The 14,184-nt window shown below is 40.1% G+C and overlaps 1 protein-coding gene across 1 annotated transcript; it reads left to right on the top strand.

Moving 5' to 3' along the window:
• The first annotated feature begins 208 nt into the window (after window positions 1-208).
• USP1 (ubiquitin specific peptidase 1) lies at window positions 209-13,978 on the top strand. Its single transcript, XM_033151929.1, has 9 exons — window positions 209-344; window positions 1,347-1,577; window positions 3,093-3,222; window positions 4,904-4,999; window positions 5,875-6,035; window positions 6,798-7,492; window positions 8,762-8,932; window positions 10,553-10,754; window positions 13,039-13,978. The coding sequence occupies exons 2-9, from the start codon at window positions 1,408-1,410 to the stop codon at window positions 13,757-13,759; spliced, it is 2,346 nt and encodes a 781-aa protein (XP_033007820.1). The 5' UTR covers window positions 209-344; window positions 1,347-1,407; the 3' UTR covers window positions 13,760-13,978.
• The last annotated feature ends 206 nt before the right edge of the window (window positions 13,979-14,184 follow it).

Here is a 14,184-nt window from a genome sequence, read left to right as displayed (position 1 = left end):
AGTGATTTTGCTTGCACCAGAAGCGGGGGAGTTCCCCAACCCAGCTAGGGAGGCAGTTTGCCGAACTTTTCACCACCTCAGCGGACGGTGATCGCGGCTTTTATCAAACCGGCATCCGTTCAGGGCTACCCCAGAGTCGCCCGGCCCGAGAAAAGCGGTGGGGGAAAGAGGGGTCCTGGCTGTGTGCAAAACGCGCCAACTTTCCCGTCGTGGGTGTGTGACTGGAGGGACCCCAGATCCCCTCAGTGAATAGAGCAGCTGAGGAAGGGGCTGTTCCGGGGCAGCGCCCTCCCGCGCCTCGCCCACGGGGACCTGGCCAGGACGAGGAGATGTAGCGGCGTCGGGTGAGGAGATGCGGCGGCCGCGCCACCATTAGCAAGCCTGAGAGCCGGCAGGAGCAGCGGAGCGGGCGGGGGCGCGCGTTTCTTTCCATGCGACGAGTGGGCAACTCTGCCTGCTTTTACCGCCGTCTCGTTCCCCGGGTGGGTTTTCCGAGGGAACGACTGCGGGACGCTGCTGGTTCTCTGGCGCTTGTGAGCCCCTGCCCTGCCTGCGGGGAGCTTCAGAATATTTCGCTCTCCCTCCTTTTCACCGATGAGGCGGAAATTAGTTGCGAAGTGCGAGGCGCGCTACGGAACTCTCTGCTGCGGTTTCTTTTGATTTGGTCGGTCTGTCTGTCACGGGTGGAGCCAGGCTTCGTGTTGAAAGGGGGGGAGGATGAGAAACCTCAGTTAAGTATTTTTATTGATTGGGGGGGGGCAGCTGCCCTCCCCCCCCTTCCCCTTATCTCCGTCCATAGTGCCTGTGCAGGGGGAGCGTGTGCCTGCCTGCTTCCCCTCCTTATGAAAGGTTTTCTTGGCTTTCGGTTTTCATCCTTGTCGCAGCAAGTGCCGGGCTTGGAAAGTAACGGGCCGAGAGTACTTTTTGAGGGGTCGTTTCTCGAGCTGCCATCAGATCTTAGGGCGGGGCGGCGGGGGAGATGCCGCGGGGTTGTGTACCGGAAAAGTAACGACATCCCGACGTTCTTAAGTAAAGTACGTGGGGCGATTTTGGGGCTTAACTCTCCAGTAAATAGGATTTCCGCCCTGGCCGGTAGCACTGTTTCGCTTCTCCTTAACCAAAAAAAAGTTCAGAAGCCGCCGGCTTTTAAAGTCTAGGTCAACGGGAGCCTTGTATTAAGCGGTCGCAGCAGTCTTTTGAGTTACATCGCGCGCTAATAAAAGCGCAGTTGTGTTTACCGGCCCACTTCGGCGTGTGCTCCGGTTGCTCTTGTGAAGCTGTGTCGTCACAATACATGCTGCCGCTTACAAAACATGCAAACGTGGTGTTTTATATGCTTTTGACAGGCATGACTACAGGTTGCAGTTTTGTCGCGTTCGTCCCTCGGCGTTCTGGTGAGGGGAGAAAATGCCAGGCGTGCTGCCCAGTGACAGTAGCGGGCTTTCAAGAGGCACCCCCACGAAAAAAAGCAGACTTTCACTGAAATTCTTTCAGAAAAGGGAAACAAAAAGAGCTCTGGATTTTGCAGAAACGGCAGAAAATGAGCAAAAGACTTCAGAATATGAATGTTCTGAAATGTATGTAAGCGTTTATTTTTCAGTAACTCATCACAATGTGCAGAGAACTTTTAAAGGCATTTTGGTGGATCTTCATTTCTATATTTGTGTTAGCGTATGCTTAAAGTTCTGTATCTTACTGTATCAGTAATGCAAAATCTTACTGGCTGTGCTTAATTACTGTAACTACACATATTTGCACTGACTTATGTACTCCAGCCTTCAGTTGGTTTTCAATGTTTTCTAACAGAAGACTAATAGTAAGCTGTTAACATGGATTATGACTGAAATCAGTTTGATTACTGGTATTCTATCTTGGTTACAATTTGTTTTGTATATAGGTGGCATTACATACATTCTATGCTAATTGAAGGTAGAGCAGGCATAGTACAACCCAAATTTAAGTTTTCAAAACTCCATTGAGCCCAGTGGAAGAGATTTAGAAATGCACTAGACCTTGAACTTTTTTCTGTCAAAGGACTTAGCAGAGTTGGATAGAGAGTACCCTCCATACCCTGCTTTGGATGGAATATCAAAAAGTGAACTGTTTGTTTAAAATATTAAATTTGGTAGAAAGGTTTTAAAGGACACAGTCCTAAAAATATGTAATGGGAAGTAAGAACTACTGTATTCTGTGCGATTAACTTCTACACACAAGATTGTGTTGCACACCTTCATTCTTGAATGCAGGTTTCTTGCACTTCACCAGTTTGTTTCCATATGAGAAAATATTTTTATTTATTTATTTAATAGATTCAGGTGTCAAAATGGAAAACTAATTCAATAGGCTGCACTGGGAATAAACTTTAAATCCTGGTCTGATTATGGCCATACAGTATATTGTTTGCCTAGTACTCCTGTGAAAACGGGAGCTTGTGTGGGATAAGAATACTTTAGCAATTGAAGAATTACTGGCCAGAAAGAAATCTGTTATGTTGTCAAGGAAAACACAAGAGTTAACAATACCATTTTTGTACTTATAATTATCTTATTGTACAGTTAGAGACTAATTCATTATTTTTGGAGTGTGGTTTTTATGTGGTACCTCAATAGTGGTACTACTTAGAGCTCACCCCATCGCAGGGATTCAAACCGCCAAACTACTGATCAGCAAGCCCAAGAGGCTCAGTGGTTTAGACCACAGCACCACCCACGTCCCTTGCTCTGTCCCAGCTCCTGCCAACTTAGTTCAAAAGCACACCAGTGCAAGTAGATGAATAGGTACCACTGCAGCGGGAAGGTAAATGGTGTTTCTGTGTGCTCTGGTTTCCATCATGGTGTTCTGTTGTGCCGGAAGCATTTTAGTCATGCTGGCCACATGACCCAGAAAGCTGGACAAATGCCGGCTCCCTTGGCCTGAAAGCGAGATGAGCGCCGCAACCCCATAGTCACCTTTAACTGTACTTAACTGTCCAGGGGTCCTTTACCTTTTACCTTACTACATAGAGCAGGGATTAAGAAACAGTATTTTAGTAAACTTAGAAGGCATCTTGCACAAGTGTATTTTGGAATAAAATATCTTTTTTTGTATGACAGTGACCAGGTAGTTCCTGCAACACAGCCACTTTCACCATCACCTATCTGCTGTGAGAAGAAAGACAACATGCTACCTTTCGTGGGCTTGAACAATCTTGGTAACACGTGTTACCTTAACAGTATACTTCAGGTAAATTCATAACAGGTTAAAAATAATAGTGTTGTCTAAAGTAATTTTATGTGAATTAATGGAATTAAAAGCTTACTTGGTAGGTATTTACGTGTGCTGCATGAAGGAAGCAACAGGGAAGAGGCTGTAGAGGGCAAGATTTTTACCTTTTTTCTTATTAGAGACCCATTGCACAATATTAAAATTTATTTTATTCCATATATATTCCATCTTTTGTCATGGAACTCATGGCAGCATACTGGTGGTTCCCAGGCGGTCTCCCATGCAGGCACTGACCAGGTTTCAGCACATACTCATAAGTTGGGCAATTAGCTTTTGTTATAATCGTCCTTTTCCATCTTATGTCCTGATGTAAAGTGTTGTGTAACAAATGCATTGCACAAACATTGAAGGTATGTGGCAGGCTCTAGGATATTGTTTTCTTAGTATGGTTTGCAAAATATTAAAATGAGGTGTATTTGAAGAGGCTGTACTATGAGTATAACCCATCAAAAGTCAAGCCATTGTCTTTTACTTAACATTTTTGGTGGAAGTGCTTTAAAAATACTTGCTTTCCCTAGCTGAAAAGGAAAACTAAACATGAAAACAACAGTAAAACCACAGTACTGATAAAACCTGCAGCAGCTTGACCCACTATGCCTCCTTTGTCCAAATGTCTGCTAGATCAAAACAGTTTCACCTGCCTATTGATAACCAGGCCTTGTCAGGAGATTGGAGTTCCAAAATGGAAGCAAAGTGATTGAGAACACTTGGATACACAAGCTATTTAGCATAGCTTTATTTCTGTTTGAGGTTTTGTTTTTTTGTTTTTGTATCTGATGTAACCTTAAAAAAAAAATTAAGATAATATGAGAACTTTGAAGCCGGTATATGGCATTTAGAAATAATACTCAAACAACATGAATGAAACAGCGGGGCAGGGAGAAAGTTCTTAAGAACCAATGTAAAACACTTCTTAAAGTAACAGTATAATCAGATTTCAGAATAATCAGATATAGTTATGACCACCTTCTTTTACTGTTAACACCTTATATACTCAGCAGTTTATTAAGGCCTGACACTTGTTCATCATAGAGACATATGTTTAAGATTTATCATGACAGTTTGGTCTTGTCTTATTTTGCAACAGATATATATTTAGACTTATTTATTAACTTCTGTTAATCTACAATTACATCTGTTAATGCCAACTTCTAAAATTAAATTTGTATCCCATCCCTCCAAGGAACTCAAAGTGGCACATGCATTGGCTCATCCTACATTTATTATCTTGCTTTTTCTGCAAGATTGGGTAAAACTGCACAAATTATGGCTTAATAAGCTAGTTTATTAATGAGTGGCGTAACCCCTTCCATGCCCTTTTGCTGTACCCATGGTTAACATATGGTTAATGACTTGTGAGGATATTAAGCTATGGTTTAAAGTTAGCTTATTATCTTGGCTTGATTACAAAGGTGTTTTATACACCCATAAGCCAGGATATGATTTGTGTGAATCAGGCCATCTAGTGGTTGGTCCAAGGTCAACCAGTGTCCTTCATGATTTAGCAGGGATTTGAAAACAGGCCTCCCTGATCTAAGTGAAATACTCATTCTGCTACATCACACAAATATATAGCTAAATATGTGTTTCACAAATTATGTGTTCCTTCATTGTACTGCATGTCTTGTTCCTATTTTAGGTGCTTTATTTTTGCCCTGGCTTTAAGACTGGAGTGAAACAACTATTTAATATAATTACAAACAAGAAGGAAAGCTTAAAAGGTGACACTGATAAGGTGAGAACATATTGTCTATTATTTGGCATATTGTACATAACAAAATTTAGTATATCGTGGGTTCAATATAAACAAATCACTTTTGCTCCTTTCTTTGGAAGAAAGTTTATTATGAAAGATGTCACTTCTGTAGCAGGGTAATTTAGACTCGGCATGCCTTTAGAAGTGCTTGCCCCATTAGCATAAAGCAGTTTGCATTGAAACCACTTGCTGTAAGGTGGGTGGGAACTCAGTTTTAAGTGGTTTGAATGCAAACCACTTTTATGTAATGGAGTGAGCCCCTCTGAAAGAGCACTAAACCTCCATCAGCTTATTGATGCTAACAGGCAGCCCTGCTTGCAAAGGCGTTTTGGGGAACTCACTTTAGGATTCTGATTGTTCCATAGTAGCTGTCTATACCTGGTGTCTTATGTCAGATGTGGGGCAGGCGAAGGTGGTTTGCAGGAAATGACCTTGTGGGTCAAAGTAGGACACCTGCATGCTGGTTGTTCCTCACCCTTGTTTTAGAACTAGTGAAATGTGTTCCAATATAGACAGATGATTCCTTATATGGTATCTTTTTATATGGTATGGCATAGAATTAGGACTGAAGCACAATGAAAATACGTTTGTTAGGGTCACTTTCAGACAGTAAAAGGGTCATTTAATTGACATCAGTCTTTGGCATTTAGTAAATAACAACCTAATACCGGTACAATGGTGATAACATACATTTGAAATTTTGTATCACAGAATCATAATAGCTTGAGCTGATGTGCAAAATGAAATTAAACACATCAATATTATGAAAAAGGACTATAAAATTATGTAACTAGCTAAAAAGAAGGCAAGAAAATTAACTTCCAAATGCAAACACTTATTTTCTGTCTTTACAGGGGGGAATTAAAGAAGATTCTCTTGCAAGCTATGAATTGGTCTGCAGTTTACACTCCTTGATTGTTTCAGTTGAACAGCTTCAGGCCAGCTTTCTCTTAAATTCCGATAAATACACAGATGAACTTGCAACTCAGCCAAGAAGACTACTAAATACACTTAGGTACAAAAGATGTGTTTCTAACTATTTCTGAAGCAAATGATATGGAATATTGTAATTTTCTACAGGAAGACAGCCTTTTAAATTTATTGAATTATTCCTATTCACCTTCTTACAGATGTGTTCATTTCTAGTCACTTGATAATGTGAGGTAGCTCAGCAACAATGCAGATTAGAGTTTGAACCTGTTCTGTGATCTCTCAAATCAGTCAAATTTAAATGACTGATAGGCAAAAACAATAAATTGTCTGTAATATACTAGTTTTTACAAAATATATATCCATAATTCTAAATATAATAGTCTGCAAAACTGAGCAACTTCATGAAGCTGTACATCTACCTCATTTTAATTTTAGAGCCAGTTTGGTGTAGTGGTTAAGAGCGGCAGACTCGTAATCTGGGGAACCGGGTTCGTGTCTGCACTCCTCCACATGCAGCTGCTGGGTGACCTTGGGCTAGTCACACTTCTCTGAAGTCTCTCAGCCCCACTCACCTCACAGAGTGTTTGTTGTGGGGGAGGAAGGGAAAGGAGAATGTTAGCCGCTTTGAGACTCCTTCGGGTAGTAAAAAGCGGGATATCAAATCCAAACTCTTCTTCTTCTTTAGATCCCCAAAACGTAGCGTAGTAACTTGAATTGTACTTAAAATGTGTTCCCAAGAAGAGCACCTGCCGATTTTGGTTATGCTCATGAATCCCTGTATAAACTGTTTCATTAAGCTATTTTTGACTATGTATATTAGGTAATGTGTTGCATTTTTTTTAAGGGAACTGAATCCCATGTATGAGGGATACTTGCAACATGATGCCCAAGAAGTATTGCAGTGTATATTGGGACACATCCAAGAAACATGTCATCTGTTGAAGGAACAACTGAAACCTGGATCACTAGAAGAGCCCACAGCTGAACTAAATAAATCAACCAATCAGGATATTGGCAGTACTTGTATTGTTGAGGAAGATGTTAGTTTGATCTCTGACCAAGCTATTGAGGATGGTGAAGATAAAACTAACGGAAATGCAAAAAGAAAAAATGATACAGAGGATGGCAATGAAAAGAAAAAATCCAAAGTTTCCAAAGAGAAAAATGGAATACAAGAGAATCAGAGACGGACCAGGTCAAAGAGAAAAGCCCTGGAGGAAAAACTAGAAAATCACTCTGAAGCAACCATTAAGCATTGCATTGAAAATGGAAATAGAAAACCAACCCATAAAAAATCCAGGCTTCGGTTAAATTGGTTAAAATCTTCAAGCAAGCAACCTAGCATTCTGTCCAAATTTTGTAGTTTGGGAAAGCTGACAACAAACTTGGGGTTCAAAGAGCCTGTTAAAGAAACAGAAAACACTGGGTTCACAGACAGTTTCCGCAAGTGTGAAAATGGCAGCCAAGGAACGGAAGACTACTGTGATTTATCTATTGAAAGCCCTGTCGAAAAAGAAATTGAAAAAAGATGCCAGAGAGGTTAGCCTTACAAGTAACTTGTGTGTGTGCCCAGTTTGCTGAGGTCACCTGGCCACATTTTTGTGCTTTCATAGTGGTAGAAGAGATGGAACAAGTCACGTGAATTGCCTCCTTGGTTTGGCTCTTTTCTTTTTTTTACCACAGTCAAGCTATGAGGGCTGTACATGTTTTGTGGCTCATTAAGACTACAGTTGTATATTATATACTAGGAAATAAGCATAATTGAACTCAATGGGTTTACTTCTGAGTAGATATTTTAGGATAGCGCTGTAAACCTAGGAGAAAGACTACTAACCCAACCATGTTTCATGGCTGGGTTTTGTGTCTCACTTTCTCCTGGCATTAACTATGCATGGTGGGACACAGGGTGGAAAGAGATTGAGATACAGTGGTGCCTCGCTAGACGAAAATAATTCGTTCTGCGAGTGTCTTCGTCTAGCGATTTTTTCGTCTAGTGAAGCACCAAGGCAGAATAGCGGTTTTCGCGATAAAAAAACTTTTTTTCGTCTTGCGGGGCAGCCTTCCGCTAGCGAATGCCTTTCGTCTAGCGAGGCACCACTGTATATGTTTAGTTCCAGCAGTGTAGCTTTCTTGCAGGGCAAAGCAAAGATGGTGGCATATTGCAGGCCTGGGTTAAGGTCAGTGTTTTAACATTTCTAATACTTCTGGATTTAACTTAATGAAAATTAAATCAATAGTTTTAGTATTTTTAAAAACAAAAACTGAAAATACTGGGATTTCTTTGTAGGGGTAGATTGGTAAAGTTCTTTTTTAGATGTAAGAAGCTGCCTGGAATGGTTAAGACTGTATGCTAAAGGATCTTTTATCTTGCCCTATGGAAAACTGTTTCCTACATAATGAATGATTCTTCTTCTCATACTCCTTTTTGAGTAAACATGCTTAGGGGTGTGCTAGTTGCATCTGAAAGATAGGGCTGTAATGACATTAGCGGGTTTAATATCAAGAATATACCTCCAGTGTAGTGCCTAATAATTGAAGTTCCTAATAAGAACTACATTGCTCATATGGAGTGGGATCTAAAGAGATGCAAAGAGCTGTGAATGCAACTTCCTGCCTTGGCATACAGTTTTTGAACTATACTTTGGAGCATTTCCTCTTGCTGTTTCAGCTGCTCAAAGATGCGGGATTTAGAGGAGTAGTGTCAGATGCAGTATGAGGAACTGCAGTAAGATGATGACATTAAGAGAACTCTGATAATATCTATTCAGGAAAAGTGTTTAACCTAACCTGGTATGTGCTGTACCTTAGGTTCAGAGTTAGCTGTCTTCGATTTAGTGGAGAGACTCTTCCAGGGTCAGTTGGTGTTACGAACAAGATGTTTAGAGTGTGAGAGTTTCACTGAGAGAAGAGAAGACTTTCAAGATATTAGTGTGCCAGTGCAAAAAGATGAGCTCTCGAAAACGGAAGAGAGTTCTGAAAGTAAGTATAAACCACAGTAAAATTTAAGTTTGCCTGTGATTCACATGCCTGTGTTTGGTAGGAGTATGCATACTTTCCTTGCCAACTGTAGTTAAATTCTGGGTGTACATTTCTATATATAGTTATTTCTTTTTAAGTTGTATCCTGACAACTTGTCACCTGATGGGTGCTGACAGACATTACCTTTTAAAGTACATATTTAACCATTTCCTTGGAAACAGCTTTTTCCCAGCTTATACTTGATGCCAAGGGTTGGCCAGGTGGGCATGGTTTGGGGAAAACAGTATTGAGTGAAGTTAGGATCCATGCTAGGCCTAATCAGTCCCATGGGCTGGAGCTCCCCTTCTCTGCTGTAGACCAGCTAATGAACCCTCTGCTCGATGAAGGAAATTCAGAGCTAAGCTTTCCCCCAGCAGAGATTGCTATTCAGCTCTCAAGAGCAGGGGCCCCTTCCCAGTAATTTTGTTCCACTGTCAAGCTTAAATGTACGGTAACTCTTGTAACTTAAGGTCACTATTTTAGGAAACAAGTCTTTGCCCTCTTCTGAATGACAGCCCTTCAAGCATCTGAGGAGTGGCTGGTTGGGTTGTTACATTTTTCTTAGAATGTTTTCATCTGCTGATTTGGTTGCATTTCTGTGATTTTTAATTTTTTTCATGGCATTGGAAGGGTACGGCATAAGATTTCCCTTCCTCAAGTCTTTTCTCCAGGTGAAACATACCTAGTTTCTCCAACTTTTTCTCATAGGCCTTGTTTTCCATATTTCATTATCCTCCACTGAACCAATTCCAATTTGTTTATATCCCCTTTAAAAGCACAACACTCAAAACTGGACACAGTACCTCGGATGTAAAGAATAAGGTGACACTGTTATTTAGAAACTAGGATTCTTTGAATACAGCCCCAAAATTGCATTAGCCTTTTTGCAGTTGTACCACACTGATCAAACCTTCTGAGAGAAGAAATAGGTGTGTGCCAGAGGGGTGGTTGGTGTGAATGTGCTCAGTATGGTATTTCAGTTGGTTAATATTGTTATCCTGTAAAACAGGCATAGGTTAACTTGGCCCTCGGTTTTGGGACTACAACTCCAATCATCCCTAGCAAACAGGACTAGTGGTCAGGGATGATGGGAATTGTAGTCTCAAAACATCTGGAGGGCCGAGTTTCCTATGCCTGCTATAAAATGTCCCCGTTCTGGTTGCTTAGAAATGTGTGATCATACCAGTCTATAACATGCTGAAATGAAGCATGGCAATCTACGTAAGACAGTACTTCCTATAATACAGGTCTTGGTATATGGAAGGGTGCATGGCTCTAGGATTCTGCAAGTTTCTAGGATGGTGTTAAACCCCTTCCCCACCTTAAAGAAACTGCCTTCTGTTTAGTTGTGCTGAAGTGGTTCTGGTTTAGTATGGAGATTAGGAATTGGCTTTGGAGAGTCATGAGATCACAGCAGAGCATAGGCTTTGGAACCCTGATGTGTAATTCTTTAGGATTTTGGCACTTTTCAAAACATTTGCTCGCATGTCCTGCACTCATATTATTGTGGTCAACAACCTGATTTGTATTTAACTGTTTACAGTATTGGGCAAACTAAATATAAGCAACTTTCTTTTGTAGTTTCTCCAGATCCCAAATCAGAAGTGAAGACTCTGAAGTGGGCAATTTCACAGTTTGCTTCAGTGGAGAGGATTGTGGGAGAAGATAAATATTTTTGTGAAAACTGTCGTCATTACACAGAAGCTGAACGCAGTCTTCTATTTGATAAAATGCCTGAAGTTATAACCATCCACTTGAAGTGCTTCACAGCTCGAGGATTAGAGTGAGTATAGTGAATAAACCACAATGAACCACCTGACTACTGGAAGTAAAACTTCACACAAATACAGTCATACCTTGGGTTACGGCCGCTTCAGGTTGCACGATTTTGGGTTGTGCACCGTGCCAAACCTGGAAGTAACAGAACGGGTTACTTCCGGTTTCGGTGCTCATGCAGAAGTGCCAAATTGCGTCACGCGTGTGCACAGACACAGCGGCGCGGGTTGCGAACGCGCCTCCCGCACGGATCACGTTTGCAACCCGAGCGTCCACTTTATAAAATAAAATGGAACCCACATCAAGTGAATTTAACTTCTGGAAAGAAGACCATGAACTATATTTTAGGTATCCCAAAATATACTGTTAAGATTGTGCTTCCCATACTCAGTTCCTCTACTCTATGAATGAAGGAAGAGAGCAGTGGGACATATCCTGCAGCTTCCATACAACTGAAAGATATACACTCATGAGGATCTAGTGTGATCAGTGTTTCTGAATGCAGGGAGGGCAGATACATACAGGTGCACATAGATTTCCAGAAATGGTGTGTCTAAAATTATTTGTTCTTCCTGCTACTTTTGAAATATTTTTTTTTCTAGTCAGACCATAAGGGGTTCCAGCTCATATGCCTGCAAATATCCCTTCTATGGCAAGATCTGCCAATCCCAGTTTAGCCAAAGATATGATGGTGTAAATTGCTGAAGCTAGTGTTGGTCCTCAAAACGGGGTGTGGTGGGGCAGGACTAGGGAAGGCTGGATTCTAAGCTCATTCAGCTCAGTCACATGACCTGGCAACCTAGTGTAGAACACTACTTTTAAAGGCTTGTTTTCCCTCTACCAGATTTGGAAGTAGCAGCCCTGCTGCTTAATGGAGTTCGAATCTGGTAATTTTACAGTGGCTTAATTTACATCAGCATGCTTCCAGCGGATTGCTCCCTTGGTGTGCATGGACCTTTAAGCAAAATCCTCTTCTAGAATGAAAGTAATGTGCTTCATTGTCATTACTTTGCTCACAGCCAAGTACTTTCTTGTAACTCACACTTTGTTGGGAAAGCAGCCAATATTAAATTCTACTCACCTGGTGATGAATATTTTCTTCAACAGGTAGACTGTGCTAAAGCAGACCTAAATACTACAAAGTGGACAGTTGTCTAGAGAAATAAAAATAAATTAGGCAATAGTACAATAATACCGGTAGTATTTTATGTGAGTGTGCCTAAACTAGCAAGCACCCCATTAGCCAGGAAAAACTGCTAGGTAACTTCCTTGATTGCTTCTAAGCAAGGTGAGAACCAATTATCTTTGCTTATGTGCCATTATTTTTTCACCAGTTGCAAACTCTCAAAAGACTTAAATGATTAAGATCTATCCATTAATAAATGTGTTTTAGAATATGTTTCCTATTCTTCCCACCGTTTCTTGTATCTCTTGGAAGTTCTTAACAAATATTTTAAAACAAGTATCTCTTCCACTGTAGTCCCACATTATATATATTCATAATGCATAAAATATATTGCCAAATAACCCCTATTCTTAATTTTCCACTGTTGTATGGCTTTTCTTGCTATTTAAACACCAATCAGCATATAATTATAGACTTTATCTTTTGTAAGCTTTCAAACATTAGATACCTCAGGCAAAAACCAGTGGATTGTAATAAAAACAAGGCAACCAACAGTTCCTGCTGTTACTTTACTGGAAGTTTAAGTGTAAATTAAAGGCATATCTGAAATTAAATTATCTATTTGAAATGTTGCTCAAATAAACAAGTGGATTAAATCAACTCAACTGTCCCAAATGTGAATTTGATTGTTGCCAAACATGAAATTATTTTACAATTTGTAAATGCAAGGACAAGGGGAAATTAGCTGGTGTCTTGTAGTGCTTATTCAGAAATACCTATGCAAATTGCTTAGCTATTGGGCTGTCTTTTGAAACACCTGTCTTGTCAAAAAAATTAATTTACCTTTGTAATAGTTAAAAAAATGAAAAAAAGTTGCTGTTGTTCAGTCACTTGATAAGTTACAGCAAGAAATTAAGTACAATATCTTAATATGTTGGAGATCTCAAAGCTAAGCACTAGAGTACCTCCTTTTAGCTCAATGTTTGCAATTTAAATCTTAATACTTGGTGATAATGCAAATTTAAAAGAATCCAATTTTAAGAGTGACTGATATCCTAGAGCAACAGGAAAACAAATTAGCTGAATTTTAAAATTTAAAAGTTTTATTTTTTTAAGGAGCTGTGCAAAGTGACAACATAATCTATTTATTACATTTCTCCCCAAGGTTTGATTGTTATGGTGGGCTGTCCAAGATAAATACTCCTTTACAGACACCTCTCAAGCTGTCTTTGGATGACTGGAGCATAAACCCAGGCAACGAAATATATGGACTGTTTGCTGTAGTGATGCACAGTGGTATTACAATCAGCAGTGGGCACTACACAGCCTCTGTTAAAATTACAAATTTGGATAGCTTGGAATTGGACAAGGACAATTTAACAAGCGATCCATTTTGTAAAATTCACCCAGAGCCACTGAATGAACAAGAAGCAAGAGCTGTCACTGAGGACTATGATGACGGTGAGGTCTCCTTTAGAGTCAGTGGAAGTGCTCAGCCTAACAAAGGACTGAACAAAAAGAATATAGAAGCTGTGGGGCTTCTTGGAGGACAGAAAAGCAAGCTGAACTGTGATTTGCCAAGCAACAAAGCAGCCCATTCTGAGATGATGGCTAACATAGTCACTGAAACTAAAAATGCAGAGCATAGCCATGCTAAAGGAGTTGTGGAGTTTGAACACTGTGAGCAAACTGATCCTGCTATTGGACTAGAAAATAAAGCAATGCATATAATGCAGAGCTTGAAAGAGTATGAGGGGAAATGGCTACTTTTTGATGATTCCGAAGTGAAAGTTACAGAGGAAAAAGACTTTCTCAACCTTCTGTCCCCCATTTCCTCATCTACATCTACTCCTTACCTGCTGTTTTATAAGAAAATTGTAGAGTGAGGTTGTATTTTAACTATGTAAATAAGTTTAGCATCTGATCAGCACTGAAGAGCACCTATGAAGCTACAGAAGGATTCACCAGACTAAGATTCTGTAAAAATGAGATGATTTTTTAAAGTGGGTAATTATCTTTATAGATTATATACAGATCATAGCAATACAAACCTGTATATATAGTCTGTTGAATAAAATGCTTTTAAGAGCACAGTAGCATTTAAAGGTGATTCTATTTTCTTCACACTACTGTACTCATATTTGCTCTCTTTAAAAATAAAGTTATTTGTACTCACATTCTAGAGTGTATAGTTGATATAAATAAATACAATTGCTTTTGCAAATGAAAAATATTTTTTCTTTATTTCTAAAGCCATAGGACCTGAAAAGGTAATTGCTTCTTTTGTGCCCTTACCCTTCTCCATTGTTGC

The sequence above is a fragment of the Lacerta agilis genome, chromosome 6 (genome assembly GCF_009819535.1).
Source record: "Lacerta agilis isolate rLacAgi1 chromosome 6, rLacAgi1.pri, whole genome shotgun sequence".
NCBI classification, from domain to species: Eukaryota; Metazoa; Chordata; class Lepidosauria; order Squamata; family Lacertidae; genus Lacerta; species Lacerta agilis.
The sequence above is the reverse complement of the archived record's forward strand: the minus strand, read 5'-3'. Positions and strand labels throughout refer to the sequence as shown.

Bases quoted from the DNA above. Each gene is read 5' to 3' on its own strand.
- USP1 (XM_033151929.1), top strand. From the start codon at position 1,408: ATGCCAGGCGTGCTGCCCAGTGACAGTAGCGGGCTTTCAAGAGGCACC. The intron at 8,933-10,552 runs GTAAGTATAAAC...TTTCTTTTGTAG, and splicing joins AACGGAAGAGAGTTCTGAAA to TTTCTCCAGATCCCAAATCA. The intron at 10,755-13,038 runs GTGAGTATAGTG...TTTCTCCCCAAG, and splicing joins TTCACAGCTCGAGGATTAGA to GTTTGATTGTTATGGTGGGC.